The 20,247-nt window shown below is 51.6% G+C and overlaps 1 protein-coding gene across 2 annotated transcripts in view; it reads right to left on the bottom strand.

Moving 5' to 3' along the window:
* ESRRB (estrogen related receptor beta) overlaps nucleotides 1-20,247 on the bottom strand; it is a 234,728-nt gene that overhangs the window by 55,659 nt on the left and 158,822 nt on the right. For both annotated transcript variants that reach the window (XM_042990187.1, XM_042990188.1), the window contains exon 2: nucleotides 1,854-2,263. In XM_042990187.1, the coding sequence (XP_042846121.1) occupies nucleotides 1,854-2,263 (410 nt within the window). The remainder of the gene's footprint in view (nucleotides 1-1,853; nucleotides 2,264-20,247) is intronic.

Genomic DNA, 20,247 nt, shown 5'->3' with positions numbered 1-20,247 from the left:
TCTGAGCTGTCAGCACAGAGCCCGACGAGGGGCTCGAACTCACGGACCGTGAGATTGTGACCTGAGCTGAAGTCGGACGCTCAACCGACTGAGCCACCCAGGTGCCCCCCCCCCTTTTTAAAAAGTAAGCTTTATGCCCGACGCGGGGCTCGAACTCGAACTCACGGACCGCGAGATCATGACCCGAGCCGAAGTCGGATGCTCAACCGACCAAGCCACCCAGGCGCCCCAAGGGTTCATTTAAAAAAATAGCTATTATCTATAACTAAGATAGCCAAAATAATTTAAATCCTAAATCAAAATATATCGTTTTACTTACATATATGTAATTACAAAAGCCCGCCGTGTACGATAAAACAAAGCGTGCGTCTGTGTCTTGGTGATAACACTGTCGTAAGTGATATGGTAAAAGTGAAAATCATACCTGCAAGCATTTATTTAGCACTTACAAAGCACCAGGCAATATTATAAGTGCTTTGTACATACCAACTCACTTACTTTTCTTTTAACATCTCTATGTGAAGAAGGAATGAGAGCATGGCACCTTACCGAGAAGGAAATGAACCCAGAGGGAAACCGAGGCAGCATGCCCAGGGGCATCTAGCCGTAACGGATGGTGCTGTCTGATCCAGGAACCCGCTGGACAACCACTACACCACAACGTCTCAACTAACAGGGAGAACTGGAAACATGGCCAATCTTAAGGCCCTCAACTAATTTAATGAATAAATAGTCACAAGAAATTTAGACAAATATTTGTTGAACGAAGACACGGAGAGTCATCCCAGGAAAGCTCAACCTGACTCTTCTAAAAATGAAATGGGAAAGGGGGGAGGGAAGACACCCTGAGGACAGCCAGGCAGGGCCAAGGGACAGGCAGGTGTCCCTGGGTTTGGTCCAGTCTGGCTGCAGTTTCTGTCCCAGTGGAATGGCATCACCCCACTTCAGTTCCATGCACGAGGGGGGCTGTTTGTCCATCCACAATCAGCAGCACCTACAGCAAGGGCTGGCGCTTAGTGGGTGCTCAGTAGACTCCTGACGAAACGAATGGCCCAAGTGCTCCGCCCATGGCCTCCTGCAGTAACACCCTTGGCTACCATGTGCCAGGTTCATTCCTCTGGCTGGACCCTGTGCCATGAACTTGATAACAGCTCTGGGAGAGTGTTCTCATCATCATCCCCCATTTAACTCAGGGTGACTTTCCAGAGGCCACCCACCAAGGCTCTTGCACACCTTCATAGGAACCAATCACTCACATACCCTCCGAAAGAGGCCGCCACCCTCGCTGGTGGCCATCAGAACACGATTCAGCTGCCACACAGGCGCACTGTAACAGCCCTTGAAGACAGGCCATGCGGCGATCAGACAGGGTGAGTGGGTTTCCCTTGCTCTGATGGCCTGGCTCTTTCCCAATTGAGAAAATATTTGTGTTTCACTTGTGCCCTTAAAAGATCAAAGCAACAACTCTTTCTATAGCAAGGAGTCTGGAACTGCAGGGTAAAATAACATGATTTTCTCCCCCAAAAAGCAGCTCTTAGGGACACGCTCTTGACCGTGTTCCCCACACCAGTGAGAGGCGCATGCACAGTGCATTTGTGTGGGGTTTCCCGGGGTTTTCTGGGGCACCACAGGGGAGTGCCTGCGTGCCAACCACAGTGCTGGAGTTAGAGTCTCGTGGGGAATCCCGAATGAGAAACCCTGAGAGGCGGGAAAGGGGCTCTACCAAACCCCTGCTGTAGCGGCTGGGGGGACCCACCTGGCAGCTGGCGGGAATCACCGGGTTTCCCCGCTGCACCTGCAGGCAAGGGCGCCCCTGCCCGCGCCCACCCAGCCCCTGCCCTGCCTTCACGCACCTTGGATGGTCCTCTTGAAGAAGGCCTTGCAGGCCTCGCAGGAGGCCACGCCGTAGTGGTAGCCGGAGGCAATGTCCCCGCACACGAGGCACAGGCGCTTGGGGATGGCGTTGAGCATGTACTCGCACTTGATGGCCGAGTCCTCCATGAGGCCGCTGGCACAGTCCTCGTAGCTCTTGCGGCACGGGGTGCCGCCCAGCCCGGCGCCTGCGAACATGGGTGGCGAGTCCAGACCGTTGGCGTGGGCGCCCAGGGCCAGGCCGAAGCCCCCGCTGGCGTCGGACGAGCCGCTGGGGCTGTGGTGGCTGAGGGCGTCGATGCCCGAGGACGGGCTGGACGGCTCTGTCTTGATGAAGGAGCCGCAGCTGGAGCCCAGGTGCCGGTCGTCCGCGGACATTCTGTTCAGCAGCCTGCGGACACAGAGCACGGACAAGTCAGCTCTGCGGAGGGTGCGGTGGGTGTGACGCCGGACCCAGGAATTAGCTCTGGGCTCCGGGCACCGAGTGGGCGGGGCGGCTGGGAGGGGCTCAACGCTAAGGCGTTGGTGAGATAAAATGCTGGCCCAGAAGGTCAATTGGTCAGGACACTGCACAGCCCAGAGCAAGTTTCTGCCATTACCCCCCAGAACCTTCTGAGTCCTCAAAGAAAAAACTAGGGTTTTATTTTATTTTACTTTATTTTATTTATTATTATTATTATTATTAATTTTTTTGAGAGAGAGAGAGAGCACAAATGAGGCAGAGGGAGAGGGAGACAGGATCCCAAGCAGGCTTCACACCCAGGGTGCAGCCTGACGCGGGGCTTGATCCCCTGACCGCTGAGATCATGGCCTGAGCCACAGTCAAGAGTCTGACATTCAACCCACTGAACCACCCAGGCGTCCTTTAAAAAACTACGTCTGATCGATAAACTTTAGATTAGGCGCCCCAGCTCTCTGCAAATTGCTGGCATAAGGGTGACAGACAAAATAGCTGGCCAATCTTCCTTCACAACAAAAGTACACGGTGGCCATGGCTGGAAGTCTGAGCGTGCCAGGCCCTGGCCCAGACCCCCTCAGTACTGTGACCTGATAACCCATTTCACCCAGCTCCACTGAGGCACTGGGTAAGTCCAAGCTTGGTGCCTCCCCAACATGCCGCCATCACGGAGACTGGGACCAGACACACCGTCAAGGCACCTGGCCAGGGCAAGAGGCAGGGCTGGTGGCAACAGCTGCTCTCTGGGGTTTGCCTCTGGCCCAGGGCACATCTGGAAGGTGGCTCCAGGCCCCCTCCCCCTCCCCGTCCCTAACCCTTCAGCAGGCTGGCTTCCCAGCCCCACCCGGCCCCAGAGACTGTGTCTCCAGGAAGTGACATGAGGGGGCCCCTTCCAGCCTTAGGTCCTCGCATCCCTAGCAGTTTCTTCACCCTAAACTTCAAGCTCTGAGCGTTCCTACCTCACCCACAGAGGCAAGGGAGCATTACCAACATGACAAGGTCACTGTGAAGGGTCATAAAGTTTACCTAAAATGAAAGTCCCTTCTCCCAGAACCATGCTGGGTCCACCTGTTCTTGACCTGGCCTGGCTGTGTGGACGCAAGGAGCTGGCCAAGGCTTATGCCCGTGGAGCAGGTGAAAGGAAAGAGAGAAAGATCTTGGAGAAGGAAAAGGGCTGAACGATCAGTGGTATGGCCGCATTAGCAGAAAGATGGAGGGGTCTCAGTACCGGAGGGTCCGCTGGGTAGCAGCCATGGTCCACTTCTAATAATGCCCAGAGGGAGCCCCTGTTTCCTGAACGGTCCTTTGAGGAAAGGACTGGTCACCACCAGGGAAAGGGCTGCTTTGCAGCACCCACAAAGCCCACCCCCACACCACCAAATGCAATCTCACGATGGGAGGGGCTGCCGTCCCTGGTGTCGCTAATGATTTCATAGTTAGTACACCTCCCGAGGGGTTGTCCCATCCATCTACATTTGAACATCTGCAGGGACAGGGAACTCATTGCCCCACAGGTGGTTCTAATCAGAAACCGGGAGCTGCAGATAGAAAGATAAAAGATCCCTGTGAGGTTACTACTCTCAAGTTTATCTACTGGAATGCAGCGTCTAAAGATAGAGGCTCTCAGGTCTCTTCTGTTCCAAATGTAACGTTCCCAAGTCCCCTGAGACGCCCTCCCACAAGCACCGTGTTTCCCTTATATCGGCAGAGGGTGCCCTAGTTGAGGGTCTCCTCTGGGTCCTTTCATAGCTCTGGCTGGTGCGCTGTGATCGTCCTGGGTTCATATGACCACCTGCCGCCCCTCCATCCACCAGCAGGTCCCTGGTATGTCCACAGGAAACGCCATCAGCCTGGCAAGGCACAATCCAAGCAGAAAATCTGCCCCGGTAGGCACCTTTGGGTTACCTCCCCACAGCGTCTCTGCACAGGGCAGGCAGGGAAAGCTGACCAGGGGTCCTTCCACCTGTAATCCTCTCCTGCCCACTGCTTTAGGCTCTGCGGGTCACAGGAACACCCCAGGCCCACAGTGACGAATCCTGCCGAGGAGATGGCTCCCAGACTCCAGCCCTCCCTCCCCACCCCTCCCTGAAACTCAAAAGAACTCCAGAGGTTTCGGGAGATACACTTGACATTAATGGTAATTACAGCAACAGCAGTAGTCCCCCTACCCCCTTATCTGCAGTGTCAGTTACCCGAGGTATCACCAGGTCAACAGAAGCCTAACACCACGTCACAACGCCGACGTCATCCACCTCATTTGGTCTCTCTCTAAAAGTAGGCCTTTTGTCATCTCACCCTCGGAGACTCCAGGGCTGAAGGAAGCAAACTTGACCCTGGCCTCCGAGCGGCACAGAAGTCCAGCCACTACTTTACTGCCCGCATCCCAGTTGTGTGTGTTTGGACAGGGGCAGGGTCCGAGGACTTCATTCCTCTTCTCTTTCCCACGACTGGGATTTTGGCACCCCATCCCCACCCCGCCCAGGATGTCTTATCTAGGGAGAGGCCACACCTATTCCAGCCACCTGCTGTGTGCCAAGTGCTGGCCAGAGGACAGGAAAGGTCACGACACACACAGCCCACAATCTCAAGAACTTCGTTCTCAGGGCGCCTGGGTGGCTCAGTCGGTTAAGCGGCCGACTTTGGCTCAGGTCATTATGTCACAGTCCGTGTGCTCGAGCCCCGCATTGGGCCGTCTGCTGACAGCTCAGAGCCTGGAGCTGCTTGGGATTCTGTGTCTCCCTCTCTCTCTGCCCCGCCTCCACTCACGCTCTGTCTCTTTCCACCAAAAAAATGAATAAACGCTAAAAAAAAAATCTAAAAAAAAAAAGCTCATTCTGTCTCAGGAAGAGCAGACTAAACAAACACAAGTGTGCAAAGCACCAGAAAAAGCCAGGGGGTACTACCCTCACAGGGGCTCCCTTCCCCCGCCCCCCAGCTCCCGCCGCTGGCCCCACCAGTCTTCATTCATTCACTTGTTCATTCATTCATATTTGCGGACTGAATGAACACCCCCTCCACGGGCGGCACAGCTTCTTTTCTGTGTGGAAGATTCCTTCCAAACTTTTCTGTTTTTTCAAGCTCAGGAGTTGCCGGGTCTGTCCTCTGCCCCAGAGGCTGGCCTAGACCAGTTCAGTGGCCATCCACCAAGGGCGGTCACACTCTGGATGCCTCCTTTTCTACCACAGCCTTTTAGTCCTCACAGCCTGTCTGCCAGACATTATCATCCCCACTTCACAGAAGAGAAAAGCTGGAGCTTGAAGCTTGTCCCAGGTCACCTGAGGGACAGGAGAAGCTTGGACCTGAACCAGCCCTGTCTGACTACAGACGCAAGCTCTTTCTTCTGTGGCGCTCTGCCTCTCGTCAAACCAGGTCTCTGAAGGACCTGCCTCCAGCAAGGGCCTCAAGCTTAAATCCCTCAAAACCTGCAGAGAAGAGCTCCAAAGCCCAGAACCTTCCTCACGGCCATTTCTTGACCTGCAGTGTGAGAGTTGAGAACTCTCTGGGGGCACAGAACCCTTCTAGGCTACCGGGTCCTCGATGCACCAGGCAAGGGACAAAATTTGCTGGAGAGGCCAGACCCTCCACAAAAACCTTGTCTCCAACTCTCCTGACCTCTGGCACATCGTTCATGCATTCCAAAGCAAAATTTAAAGGATGGGAAAGAAAGAAGCCCAGGGGGTGGGGGGAGAAGAACCAGCGGGAGGAGCTGAAGAATATAAAAAGCATTTTTTTTAACGTTTATTTATTTTTTGAGAGAGAGAGAGAGAGAGAGAGAGAGAGAGAGAGAGAGAGAGAGAGAGAAAGAGTGCAAGAAAGGGAGGGGCAGAGATAAAGGGAGACACAGAATCTGAAGCAGGCTCCAGGCTCCGAGCTGCCAGCACAAAGCCCAACGCGGGGCCTGAACCCTTGAACCGTGAGATCATGACCTGAGCCAAAGTCAAGACGTTCAACCAACTGAGCTACCCTGGAGCCCCTATAAAAAGCATCCTTTAAAACGCTTTTTAGGGGCGCCTGGATGGCTCAGTTGGTTAAGTGCATCCTACTTCAGCTCAGGCCATGATCTCATGGTTTGTGAGTTTGAGCCCCATATCAGGCTCTCTGCTGTCAGCACAGAGCTCCCTCTCTGCCCCGTTCCCCTCCCCCTCCCCCTCTTTCTCAAAAATAAACATGTAAAACAAATAAACTGCTCTTTAAAGCATGCTTTAAAAAGAGTGTGTGTGTTGGAAATGCAATGAGGAGGGGGTGGCAGCAGGTCACATGTGGCTACAAGGTCAGCGGAGATCAGAATGGGCAAGCGTCCACTGCAGTGAGCAGTCAGGAGGAGGCAGGTGATGTCGCCAGGGAGTGTCAAGGCTCAGTGGGGATGGAGACCACTGTACCGTGGCTGGAGGAGGTCGTGAGTGCAACAATTCTTTCCAGAAGTTTGGCTGCAAAGGGTAGAAAAGGATGTGAGAGTGGGGTGCCTCCTGGCACACCTTCAGACCTTTAGGCAGCACCATTCCCTTGAACTTGGGATCATGGGGGCAGATAAAGAATGTTTTGTTGTTATTGTGGGTAATTGTTGGTTTTCCTTGATGAGGAGGGGCGTGTGTTAAGAACACAACCAACAAAACTAAAAGGAAACCTCTGTATGGGAGAAGATATTTGCAAATGACATTATCAGATAAAGGGTTAGTATCCAAAATCTATAAAGAACTTATCAAACTCAACACCCAAAAAACAAATAATCCAATGGAGAAATGGGCAGAAGATATGAACAGACACTTTTCCAAAGAAGACATCCAGATGGCTAACAGACATATGACAAGATGCTCAACATCACTCACCATCAGGGAAATACAAATCAAAACCACAATGGGATACCACCTCACACCCATCAGAATGGCTAAAATTAACTCAGGAAACAACAAATGTTGGTGAGGATGCGAAGAAAGGGGAGTGAACCCGTCTGCACCGCTGGTGAGAATGCAAACTGGTGCAGCCACTCTGGGAAACAGCATGGAGATTCCTCAAAAAATTAAAAATAGAACTACCCCAAGATCCAGCAATTACACCACGAGGCATTTATCCAAGGGATACAGGTGTGCTGTTTCAAAGGGGCGCGTGCACCCCAATGTTTATAGTAGCACTATCGACATAGCCAAAGCATGGAAACAGCCCAAATGTCCATCGATGGATGAAAGGATAAAGGAGATGTGGTATATATATATATATACAATGGAGTATCACTTGGCAATCAAAAAGAATGAAATCTTGCCATTTGCAACAACACTAGAGTGTATTATGCTAAGCGACATAAGTCAATCAGAGAAAGACAAAAATCATATGATGTCACTGATACATGGAATTTAAGAAACACAACAGATGAACATAGGTGAAGGGAAGGAAAAATAAGGTAAAAACAGAGGGAGGCAAACCATAAGAGACTCTTAAATACAAAGAACAAACTGGAGGTTGCTGGACGGAAGGTAGGGGGGATTAGCTAAATGAGTGATGGGCATTAAGGAGGGCACTTGTTGGGATGAGCACTGGGTATTAGATTTAAGAGACGAATCACGAGGTTCTACTCCTGAAACCATTACTACACTATATGTTAACTAAGTTGAATTTAAATAAATATATTTAATTTTTTTTAAAAAAGAGTGGAAGGAACTTAAGGTTTTTAAAAATTATGGGATCCACACTTTGCAGTTTGCCTTGGGCGATCCTGATCCTACCTGCTAAGTACCCATCGCCCCCGCTTTACTCCCCAAAGTGGGCAATGAATTGCATGGTGACTCTACGTTCAATGCTGATGGTAAAGAACAGATCAAGATGCACAGACTAAAGATATGAAAGGTAAAAAATGTCCGTTTTCCCAAATTCCAGTTCAATCTTCACCAGAGTCAACTGAGGTGCTTGCTGAACAGGTGGCTGCCTGGGCCTGACCCGACCACAGTCATAATTTGTACATGCATCTCTGCAAGGGGGGCCCAGAAGTCTGCATTTTCAGGTTGGCTTGTTTCAGCAGCCCAGTTGTGACTTTAGGGGCATCAGGTTTGAGTACCATAAGAATGATGTGGCCAGGAGGCCTGGCAGAGGTTTGATGTGAATCTGGAATGCAGGAAGAGAAAGGAGCTGAAGCAGTAAAGGGGGGTGGGGGGGGAGGTTGGCCGTGCACAGGGGAAGTCTGTGGGTGGTAGAGGGGAGAGCTGAGAGCCCTCGCCTCTCTGTCCCCTCCACTCAGTCCGTGAAGGGAGGCACAGGGAGTGAAGGCTACGGGCAGGAAGTCTAGGAAAAGGAAGAGAGTTTGCAATAGAAACTGGGAGGGGGGTGGTGGTGGGAGGAGAGAGCAGAAATCAGGGTCTCCAGGGTTCACCAGGCCCCTTCGCTCACATTGCAGGGGCACCAACGCAGGGGGAGCCCCGTCTCCTCCAGCAGCTTAGATCTGGGTTTCTCAGCCTGGGCGTTACTGACATCTGGGGCAAAGGACTTCTTGGTTGTGGGGCCATCCTGTGCACCGCAGGGTGTTTAAGAGCATCCCTGGCCTCTACCCACTAGATGCCCCAGCCAGGGCAACCCAACCCTGGAAGAGACATTGCCAAATGTTCCCTGGGGAAAAAAATCACCCCAGAATGAGAACCACCGCCATAGATGTATGAGGAAAGAGGGAGCGCGGGGCGGGCCGCAGTGGGGGGTTGGGTGGATGAATGGTGCAGGTCTGGGACAGAGGGGGTGAGAGCAGAAAGTGCAGAAGTGGAAGGAAACAGGGGGAGGGACCAGGAACAGGATGGACTCCGGGACTTCAGGCTGAGGGAGAGCAGAGGAAGGAGCGAAAAATTCGGGGGATTGCAGATGGGGTCAGGGAAGATGTCAGAGGTGGAGGCTGCGGGCCAAGGCACGGGTGGGGGGAGGTGGCCACAGGGTGGGTGCCGCGATGGCGTGCAGGGAGGGTGCAGCCTCGCGATGAGGGGACGTGGCAGACGCTTCAATCCGGGGAGGAGGGGGGTCACACAGAGTCCATCATCTGTGGTTGGCTGGGACCCAGTTCCCGACTGGGTCGATGACTATTGACTGTATGGGAGGGACAGAGGCCCCGTGGAAGCAGCCTCCGTAAGAGCAGAAGTCAGTGGCTGCAGGCCCTCGAGGCATCATTTCCCCCCCCCCCCCCCCCCCCCCCCCCCCCCCCCGCGATCCATGCAGAACAGGAGCACAGCTAGAGCTGCCCTGGCCTCAATTTCACCACCATCTGATTCAGCATGGCCTCCCTCCCACCCCAGCGTGCTCTCTGCCCCTGGCCCTCTTCACATCCAGCGTGGAGCCTTGTGCCTCAGAGTGGCCTGGCCTCCAGGGGTGCCTGAGCTCACTGGTGGAGCGGGGTGCGTGGTGTCTCTGCTTCTGCTGGACAACGGAGTGGGTTGAAGATTTTCTTCATATGGAGACCAAAAAATCTTGGGGAACTCTGAGTGAAACCCAAACAGTTGAGCTATTTTGCCACACATCTGTCGAGAAAGAGAAACTCCTGTGTGCCAGCAAGAGACAACTATAAACTTTTTCGCTGGACTCCCAGGGACCTGGCCCCCTGAGGACGGCCTGCTGGGCAGACAGCAGGAGGGAAGCTTCCGGAGGAACAGCTCAAGGAGGGAAGCGCTTTGAACTGGCCCGGTTAGCCTAGGGCCTGGCTTGCTTTCCTCTGTGGGACAAAGCCCACCTCACCGCGCACAACACAGCAATCCGGGAGGCCTGCAGAGGGCTGTGCCCACAGCCTCCTTTTGGCTCTGTGCTGAGGCCACACTTGTAAGAGCAAAACCAGTAACTGTCATGTAAGGGTTACAAGCCTGCATGCTGGCATCAGATGAGCCAGTTCTGCCACGTATTAGCTGCTGACTCTGAGGCCAGCCTCAGAGTGCCCATCTGTAAAATGGGCCCAATCACCTCCTTCATAGGATTGTTCTGCGTGAGCATAAACTAGTGTATGCAAAATGTGTAGCCCGAGCTGGTGCCCAGCAAGCACTCTGCAGACGCTGGCTTACTGTTGTGATTCTCCCCGGAAGCCCCTTCCAGAAAACTCATCATTTGGCCACCTGTGGTCAAACCCAGCAAAGCTCTTCCCTCAACTAAGTCCCCAGATATAGAATGCAGGATGATTCCACAAGGAACTTGCCATTTACCAGGAGGGAAAGTGGTTGGTTAGGCAAATTAAGAGGATAAATAAGCCTAAAAACGGCAATCCACTATACAGAAGAAAAATGGTTTCTGAACACTTGAGAGACTCTTATGTATATTTCTATAATTAATTCGTTAGCCAGGGGCCACCAGAGTAATTCATTATAGCAGACCCTCAGACCCTCCAGCAAAGCTTTATTTGTTATGAATCAGCCCCTCAGGGAACCTTAAAGTAGCCCAGTTAAACTTCCTTTAAAAGTCTCCGGGTGCCTGGGTGGCTCAATCAGTTGAGTGTCTGACTTCAGTTCAGGTCATGATCTCACGGCTCATGAGTTTTGGAGCCCCGCATCAGGCTCTGAGAGGCTCTGTGCTGACAGCTCAGAGCCTGAAGCCTACTTTGAATTCTGTCTCCCTCTCTCCCGGCCCCTCCCCTGCCTGTGCGCGCGCTCTCTCTCTCTCTCTCTCTCTCAAAAATAAGTAAACAAAAAAACCCTTTTTAAGAATACAGGGGCGCCTGGGTGGCTCAGTCGGTTAAGTGTATGATTCTTTGTTTCAGCTCAGGTCATGATCTCACATTTCATGGGATGGAGCCCCGAGTCAGGCTCTGTGCTGACAGCATGGAGCCTGCTTGGGATTCTCTTTCCCTCTCTCTCTGCCCCTCCCTGGCTTGCGCTCTCTCGCTCTCTCTCTCTCTCCCTCAAAATAAATAAATAAATAAACAAACAAACATAAAAATTTGTTTTAAACATTAAAGAATATAGAAGGAGCCCTTAATAGGGGATGGGATGCAGAGGACCACATGGCTAAATGTGAATAATGTCCCCGCCTCCTGTTGGGATAGGAATTCAGGGGCACTTACTACACAGGAGGAAGGGAGGAAGCAGGGAAGAGAGGGAGAGAGGGTGAGGTGGCCAATGATGACAAGTACTAGGAAGCAAGGATTATAAATAATCCAATCCTATACATATGAGGTCCAGTAATTATATAATTTTTCCTTAAACTCACATATTTAATTCAAATTGACTTTCCCCCTGAGTAGTCTAAATCACCTATTTTAATATGTGATGTTCTTATCAGTTGTATGTGATTGAAACCTTACATATGTGTATCTTTCAACAGTAGGTCTGTTTTCCTGGAAAGACACACTAGCACAGCTGGGGTCAGTGGCCTGTAAGTTACAGATTCTGCTGTCCACCCTGGCGACCTACAGATGAGGGACTAAAGCCCCGAGAAGCTGGGACTCACTCCAAGTTACTAACTAGAGAGCCAGGCTGGTTGGGGTTGAGAGACATAGTGAGTAGTGGTGACCCCCACCCCCTCCCCGGGAGAAGGGGCTTACTCTGGCAGGGCCCCACCTGCCACCCTCCATTGCCAGGATGCTACCACAGCACCGCTCTTGTGGTGGCTTGATTTTATCTGGTCCCCTCAGAATACTTTTCCTAACACTCCTCTTTCTCCCCTTGGGGCCCTCTCTGGGACCGAGGACTGCAAAATGACCCAAAACCAAACTGGCTTCAGCAAGAGCCTGCCTCCCCCTGTGTGCTGAAGCTATGGCAAAAATCTGTAATTAAGCATCTTGTCTTAGAGAGATTAGTCAAAACCAGACTGGTCCCGGACAACTGATTGAAATCTCGTTCCACACAAATTACGGCATGGAAAATAATGATGGGTAATTAGTGCCTTTCAATCGGGGCTTTTTATCCATGATTTTCCAGGCCGCATCCATCATAATGAGAAGAGAGAAGTTCTGCCAAAGCAGGGGGAGATGAGTGGATGCAGAGTGGGAGTGCCCTGGGACAGCTCGGAGGGTCCATCGACCAGCCGAGCTCCAGCCCGCAGCAGACAGCCTCTGTGGCTCTTACCGTGGCTCTCCGCAAATTAGACTAAGGGGCCCCTCTGGAGACACTGATCCCAAACCTCAGCCTTCACCTGGGTCCTCTTAGTGGAGTCCCCTCAAACAAGACCAAGAGGTGCCTCATGGCTCTTCCGTGAGTCCCCTTGGCCAACTCTGGGCTCTGAACACCACAAAAGGGAGTGTTTAGAGAAAGGGCAACATCGAAAATTCAGAATATGCCCCCAAACACACCACAATGATTCTTCCTTTCAATAGCTACCGGAGATCTGACATCTATGAATTGATCTTAACTCTTGTGGAATCTGGTCTTATTTTCACCTTGCATCAAGCCACGATGCGGTATAAACATCCCACCTACTGTCACTGAATACACCTGGCAATTTCTAGATGGTACTTGATTCTCACAGCAGCCACAGTGCTGGGCCACAGATCTTAGTGGTTGGAGCTGGACTGCCTGAGCCTGAATTCCAGTTCTGCCTCTTCTAGGGTATTTAACCCTTCTGTGCTTCAGTTTCCTCATCTGCAAAAGGGGGGTGCTGGTTATAGTGCACACCTCAGAGGGTGGTCTTGAGGATTAGCGAGTTACTACAGAAAAGGGCTTAGAACAGTGCCTGGCACACAGTATGTGCTCAATAAATAAATGCTACCGGTTATGACAGCAGCCCTTTCTGGGTAATGACATGGCTTCCATTACGTGCCCCTTAAACATCAATCTCACTGCAAGCAAAACTGTTTACTCTCTGTCTCCCAGCGTTCATCCATCCGGGCACTTTCCTATCTACCATTCAATCACGAATCTGTGTACCTCTCAGTGTGCTGGAACTTCCACCAAGAAAGTCCCTTTTTAGGCCATGGGTCTCCTTATCCAGGTACTACCGGAACCAATTGTCAGAACTAACTAGCCTCTCTCCTGGGAGCTGACACCTCACTCCAACACTCCGTCTCTCACATGCATGCTCATGCATGCGCGCGCGCACACACACACACACACACACACACACACACACACACAGCTCCGTCCCGCGGGAACTGCCACATTCTCACAGACCTCCACCCCACTGGCCCAGCTGATTGACCCAGGGGTGTGCAGCCGACTGGCTGGGCCAGTGAGTCTCTCCCATGAGACATGTGGTGTCGGGGCTGCCTCTCCAGGGACAGAAGCAGGAAGAGGGACAGCTCAAGAAATGAGCAAGGTCACACTTTGCATCAGTGTGAGGCAAGGGAGGAAAAACTCGCAGCTGGCAGCGGAGAAGGGTGCTGGCCAGGGGCAGAGTCCCCGGGGTCTTAGTCATTGTTGGAAGCTGTTCCGAAACCCAGGAGCGCTCTGCTCAGGTGAGCGAGCACAGCTTGACCCCCTGACGCAACCTCGCACAAGGGGCATTCTGATACTTAACCAAAAGGGCAACTCATTCATTCATCCACCCTTCCTCATTCGTTCATCCACTCCCTCCCTCACTCAGACATTCCATCACCATCCCTTGAAGATCTACAGTGTGCCGGCCACTATTCTAGCCCTGGGGATGGATCGGCACGCCAGGTGGACAGCTTCCTGCCCTCAAGGAGTGACAATACCATATCTCACTGACCTGAAGCTATACTATCTTTTCGTATTTTACCATGCTGGCAATCGGAATGCATCTTGAATCGATGGCATGCTATAGTTTAATCTGATTAGCGGTTCCAAGAAGAATGGTGTCTTGAACAATAGATGATGACATAGATTAATGAAATATGATAAACAAGTCTAGCTGAGGCTGCTAGGAGTTCACCGAGAGCAATTTCATTTCTTCCTAGACATCAGGGAGACTACATTTCCCAGCCTCCTTTATGGGGAGCTGTGGCCATCAGCGAGGTGCTGGCTAATGGAATGTGGGCGAAATGATGTAAGTCACTTCCTCTCTGGCCCAGAAGAATCTCCCACGGTACTCCCCACGCTGCACCCCCTGCTCTCTCTGTCTCCCCCCATGGGTGGGCCACACAGGATCCAGGCAGAGGATCCAGGAGAGAGCCCCAGGGCCCTGGGGGGATGGTAGAACCACACACCAGAAGGAGCCTGAGCCCATGAATGACCTCACGAAAGGCTACCTGTCGAACGCCCTCCTCAAAATGTCATATGGACAAGATGGAAACTTCTGTTGTGTTAAGCCACTGAAACTCTGGGGTTGTACGTAATAATAACTAGTGGTATCCAGCCTAATACAATAATTAAACGACCAAAATAGTATCCATTCAGTTAGTGATTAGTGCAGGGGAAGGGGGTATAAGGGAGGATGAAGCAGGGCCAGATAGCGTGGCCAAAGAAAGCTTCTCAGAGGAGGTGACATTTCAACAGAGGCCTGGAGAAAGAGAGGGAGGGAGGCATGTGGGAAAAGCGCTGAGGTGGATGAACAGCTGGGAGGCAGGGAGAGGCAGGGAGGGCCCTCTTCCAGCAAGAGAATTCTGACCAGGCCAGGACCTCAAAGTGCCTCTGATCTGTCCTTGGCTGCCTGCCTTTGCTAGAGACCCCAGGGATGGGGAGAGTCCCAGTTCAGGAAGCAGCCATTCCCCTCCTTCGGCCACTCAGAGTAGTTTTTTTAAAAAGTTATTTGTGGGGTGCCTGGGTGGCTCAGTCAGTTGGGCGTCCGACTTTAGCTCAGATCATGATCTTGTAGTCTGTGAGTTCAAGTCCCAGGTCGGGCTCTGCGCTGACAGCTCAGAGCCTGGAGCCTGCTTCAGATTCTGTCTCCATCTCTCTCTGCCTCTCCCCTGCTCTCACTGTGTCTCTCTCTCTCTCACACAAATAAAATAAAAACATTAAAAAGAATTTTTTTAAAGTTATTTGTGAAGAGTCAAACTACTTCTCTCTGCAACTTCCAGTTACAGTTTATACAACTCCTTCCCTCAGGACGCACAGAACAAGTCTATACAACAGCCCTCTTGATTGCTGAAGGCAGCCTTCTGCTCCCTGGTGGCCCTGTCCTCACCAGGATCAGCATCCCCTGGTCCTGGGATTGCTCCTCCTCACACTTTGTCCTTCTTTCAGAATAACTCATCTGCTCTGTTTACTTCTCACAAAGACGAACATCAGAACAGAGCACAGCCTTCCAGGTATGTTCGGGTAGGTGCTGAGCAGAGCAGTATTGACACCCTTCTCCCCCTTAGACACCATACCTCTGTTGATGCGACCTGAGACTGAATCAGCATATAAGCTGTGTGGCTCACACTGCCGACCTCCCCTCTGCTCCTTGTACAATCACACACCTGGGTCTCTTGTGTGTGTGCTATTGCTGGGCCTAAGTCCCATTTCCCTCTGTGTGTTCCTACAGGGCAGTGTGCAGACCCAGTGAGGGGGACGATGCTTCCATCCACCACCCGGTCAAGGCAGCGGTCCTTCCTGTGTGATCTTGTGCACAGAGAGGATGACACAGGAGGCTTGGGGCTCCCAGCACCCTTTTCTCTTCCTGACTCAAGTTTTCAGTCTCTGTGCTAATGGGCGGTCTGGGCAGATGACAAAGACAAACATCTTAACTCAGGTGGGCAGGTGGGGACCTGGCTCTGAAGCCAACTGGGAACCTGCTTGCCACCTGTGTCGTGACAATGAGAGTGCCCACTGGCCAAGGGCTTACTCCCTGCGGGGCTCAGGGCCACATGCATCCTGTCACTGGCAACAACCTGTTGAGATAAGTACTATCGTTTCCCCCATTTTGCTAAATACCTTGGCAGGGGTCACACCCAGAAAGTGCTGGAGTGAGTTACAAAACAAACAGGAGTAAGTCACAACAGTCCTCTGCTCAAAGCAGCCAGGGGCCCTCAGGGTCTGACCCCACCAGCAGAGATGCTATCCCCTGCCCACTCTGCCCCGTGGTCACTCTGTGCCAGCCACACTGGCCTCCTGGCCATTTCTTGACGACACCCCCATGCTCCGACCACGGGGCCTCTGCCCCTTGTACTTGAGGGCAGAGCTGTGTCTTTCTTTCCCGCTGTTTCCTGTGTCTAGAACACTATAAGCACAGGCTCCATAAACATTGGTTCATGAACAAATGAATGAGGAGGTCTGAGAGTTGGGTGGAACAAGAATTCTCAAGGCCTGCACTCTCTTCAGGATGGGACGGTCCCAGGCCTGAGCCCCGGGACAGGACCGCAGTCAGAGCGAGGAATCCAGCCGGCAGTGTACGAGCAGAGCCCAGAGACCCAAGTCCAACAATTCCCAATGAAAGGACCCTAAAAGATCAACCTCGCCACCGGTTCCCATAGAATTCTGCTGATCCTGGCTTTAAGACTTTACAAATGACATACGGGGTTTTCTTACTTTCTGGGGGGTTTTTGTTTTTGTTTTTTTAAGCACCCAAAATCATACGAACTGTTTCGAAGAAACGTAGAGAAGCTAACATCTCAGACCCACTCATTGAGAAATCTGGGTTCAAACTGTTCAAAAAAAGGTATTTTCATACAAAAAAAATCAATGTAATTTATAAAGCCTTCAGGAACTGGGGCTGGAAAAAGCTTGCTTTGACTTCAGAACCCTGACTCTGTACAACTGGAAAGGGTTCACTGCCACTCCCCAACCTCGGGGCCCAGGCGCAAGGATTCTGGGCCCAGACCATCTGGGTTTGGATCCTGGCTTTGTCACTTACTGGCTCTGCCACCGGCCGCTTAGCTTCTCCGTGTCTCAGTTTCCTCATCTGCAAAATGGGTCATAGAAAGACACCTATCTCGTAGAGTTTCTCTGAGGGGTAAAAGACACAATCGATGTAGAACACCCACCACAGCACCTGCTCACGGTAAAGTGCTCAGTAAACACAAGGTGTTACTGTTAGCTCCTCTGCTCTCTTGGGTCCTTCCGGGCACAGCAAGAAAGTTCTGACAGTTTGGGTCTCAGTCATCTCCTCTATCAACTGGATATAAGAAGAAAATGGGGAAAAGGGAAAGCAGAGGTGGGGGTCACTCCCAGGCTTCTTGGCCCGCCCCTAAGCTGAGCTGTTGGGGGTCAGGTGGATTCACCAGGCTTGCCCTTGGAAATGCTGTCACTTATCACACGGACTTCTCCAGATGGGGCATTTTGACTATTGATCTGATAAATAAACAGCCTGCTGGCTCGATCAAAATGTTATTTTGCATTTCAATCACTGCTCACTAATGCAACCTTCATCCCGCCAAGATGCTGCTGGCAATGACACCAGCCCCGTCACTGGCTTGAGAGGTGGAGCCACCCCCTACCAGTACCCAACCCACTGGGAAGTCTGATCAGGGGTGGGGAGCACAGCTGTTCTTGGGGAGAGGGGGGAGAGGATGGAAAGAAACGTCCTTGTTGAGCGGGGATCCGGAGGGCCAGGTGCTGCCGTCAGGCCCGTGAGAAAGGCTCTTATGGCTGCAGGTGTGTGCCAGACTGGGACATACATGAGCGAGCCAGCAGCCCCCTGGGACCTCAGGGTCAGGCCTCGACGCGCCCCCCGCCCCCCGCTTTGTCCGATGGCGTTGGCATACCACTACCCTTGTCTGCATCTCAGCGGCTGCCCTGGTAAACTGGATCCAAGAAAACTACCCTGCTTGGCTTGGGTCGTTGTAAAGACTCGGTGAGAAAACAGATGCGGAAGGAAGGCCTTTGGAGAAAAAGAGGACGTTAACGCTGCCGTATTATTTAATGGAACCGGAAGACTAGATGTCCTTTCTGTGCTAAACGCCTACTACGTGCAAAGTGCTCTACACACACAAGCTTACTGAACCCTCGCGATAACTCTGGATGTTTAGTCCACTTTTACAGACGGGAAGACCCGTCGAAGCATGAGGATGTTGAGGCACACAGCTTCTACGGGACGTCGAGGACTCAGGTCTTGAGCTCTAATCGACCCTCACACCCATGTCTGGGGATTCAGCCACCCCGGGGGCCCTCACCCCTAGGGAAGATCAAGGCCAGCCACTGGGACCAAAAGGAAAGGGGGCAGGTGAACACTCCACCTGCTCAGCGAGACACGACGCTGTTCAGAAACCTGAAAACCCGGGCGATGGGGAGTTGGCAGAAGAGGTGTCACCGAGAACTAGAAGCATTACCAGCGCCCCGTCATCTCTGTGCAGAGCTCTGAGGGGCAGGGAGAGGCCTGGGAGCCCTGAATACAAAGTTCAAAGCAGATGGAACTGGAACCCCCAATATCAAAGGGATGAATGGCAGCTACAGGCCCCAGGGTCCCTTTTGGAAAAGACTAGCCACCTCTCCAATGTGTGTGCCTTGGTGGAATTAAGGGTAAATTTCAGCCTTTTGATCTAGGTGCGAAAATTGCTTTGTATTTTCTTCTTTATAATACACACACACACACACACACACATACACACACCCCTCTCAAGAGTAGAACTACATATTTATAGTTTATATTTCTGGGTTTTTTTTTTTAAATAAATAGCACAAAGGTCTCCTGAGTTCTTATTATACTTTAAAAAAAAAAAAAAAAAGCCCGGAGACTAACTGGTATGGCTTCTGTCCCAGCTCTGAGGCTATGTGTCCTTGGGACAGTTACTTGCCTTGTCTGGGCTCAGTTCTGTTTCCTTTTCGGGAAAATGGAGACAGCTTTAGCTATCTGCCAGAGAGGGACGACATAGGACACGGGAGGTAACACAGTGGGCCCTGAGATTTCCCTGGGAAGCTGGACGCCAGTCATGAGCTTTTTGCTCATGTTGGTTTCACAGATAACTCAAGGGTTAAAAATGAAATCACCTAAAGAAAAAAAAAAATCCACATTACAAAATGAAACACTGCTTCTAATACAATGGCCTGAGATCAATATGACACATAAAGACTGGGAATCCATAACTCTCCAGTCTCCTGCCCTGATGCATCTACCAAACCAAATGCCAACCCTCCTGCCCCCACGACAGTACCTTCCAGATCACAATCAGAAGAGCGGGGCTTCTCCATGCACATCCACCCGAGAGCTGCCTGCCCATCTGCTAGCCAGCTCAGCCAGGCTATGCTGGGAGGAGCACCAGATCTGGGTTCTCCCACATCCCAGTTCAAGTCTCTGCTCTGCCCCTTCCTCCATGACCTTCAGCAGGTTCTTGACTTTCTCTGGGCCTTAGTTTCTTCACCTCTAAAGCAGAGAAAACCCATCTTTGCTGCCTCAGGGAGTTAATGTAAGGATCAAATTAAGATCTTATTTTCAAAAGCTTTTGCAAAGTGTCAGCCTCCTACAAAGTTGCCACACCCTGTGACATTTCACAACCTGGCTCTTGGAGAGGAAGGGAACGAGGTCTTTAGGACGAGTCCCACCAGGTACCCCACCCACTAATGGAAGTAAAAATGAAACCTAGTTGAGCAGCACTTACTCGTTTACCCAGTTAACCTTCATCGGGCCCCAGAGGACAGTATTCTCACCCCCACTGTAAGGGCAGAAGGTTTCCTTGTTAGATGTTGCTTCATGGGTCGGGGACCGAGGCTGAACCCAGGCCCCCGGACTCCTGAGTTCCGAGCTGGACCTCAACATTTCACAGCCTCTCAGCATCAGGATTCCAAATGGAAACAGAAAAGTTTAAAAGTGCAAAAGCAAAATATCTGACCGGCTTGCCTCAAAACCGTCAAGGTCACAAAAACTAAGGAAGGTCTGAGAAACTGTCACAGACCAAAGGAGATTAAAGACCCAGGACAACGAAATGCAGTGCAGGATCGTGGGCTGGATCCTGGAAGAGAGAAAGGACATCAGTGGGAAAGGGAATAAAGTCTGGATAAAATACAGAATTTAGTTCATAGCGATGCACCAACATCCAGTGTCTGCATCGTGACGAACGCACCATGGTGACCTGAGAGCAGAGGGGAAACTGCACGGGGGCATATACGATCTCTCTGCACGACCTTTGTGATTTCTCTGCAAATGCAAAACTATTCTAATAAAAAGTTTTTAAAAAGCGGAAGACAAAAAAAGGGAAAGCTCCAACTTTGCCTCTTGAAAAGAAG

This window comes from Panthera tigris, chromosome B3, assembly GCF_018350195.1.
Source record: "Panthera tigris isolate Pti1 chromosome B3, P.tigris_Pti1_mat1.1, whole genome shotgun sequence".
In the NCBI taxonomy this organism is placed as follows: domain Eukaryota; kingdom Metazoa; phylum Chordata; class Mammalia; order Carnivora; family Felidae; genus Panthera; species Panthera tigris.
Note: the sequence above shows the minus strand (reverse complement) of the source record. Positions and strands in the feature narration are given on the sequence as shown.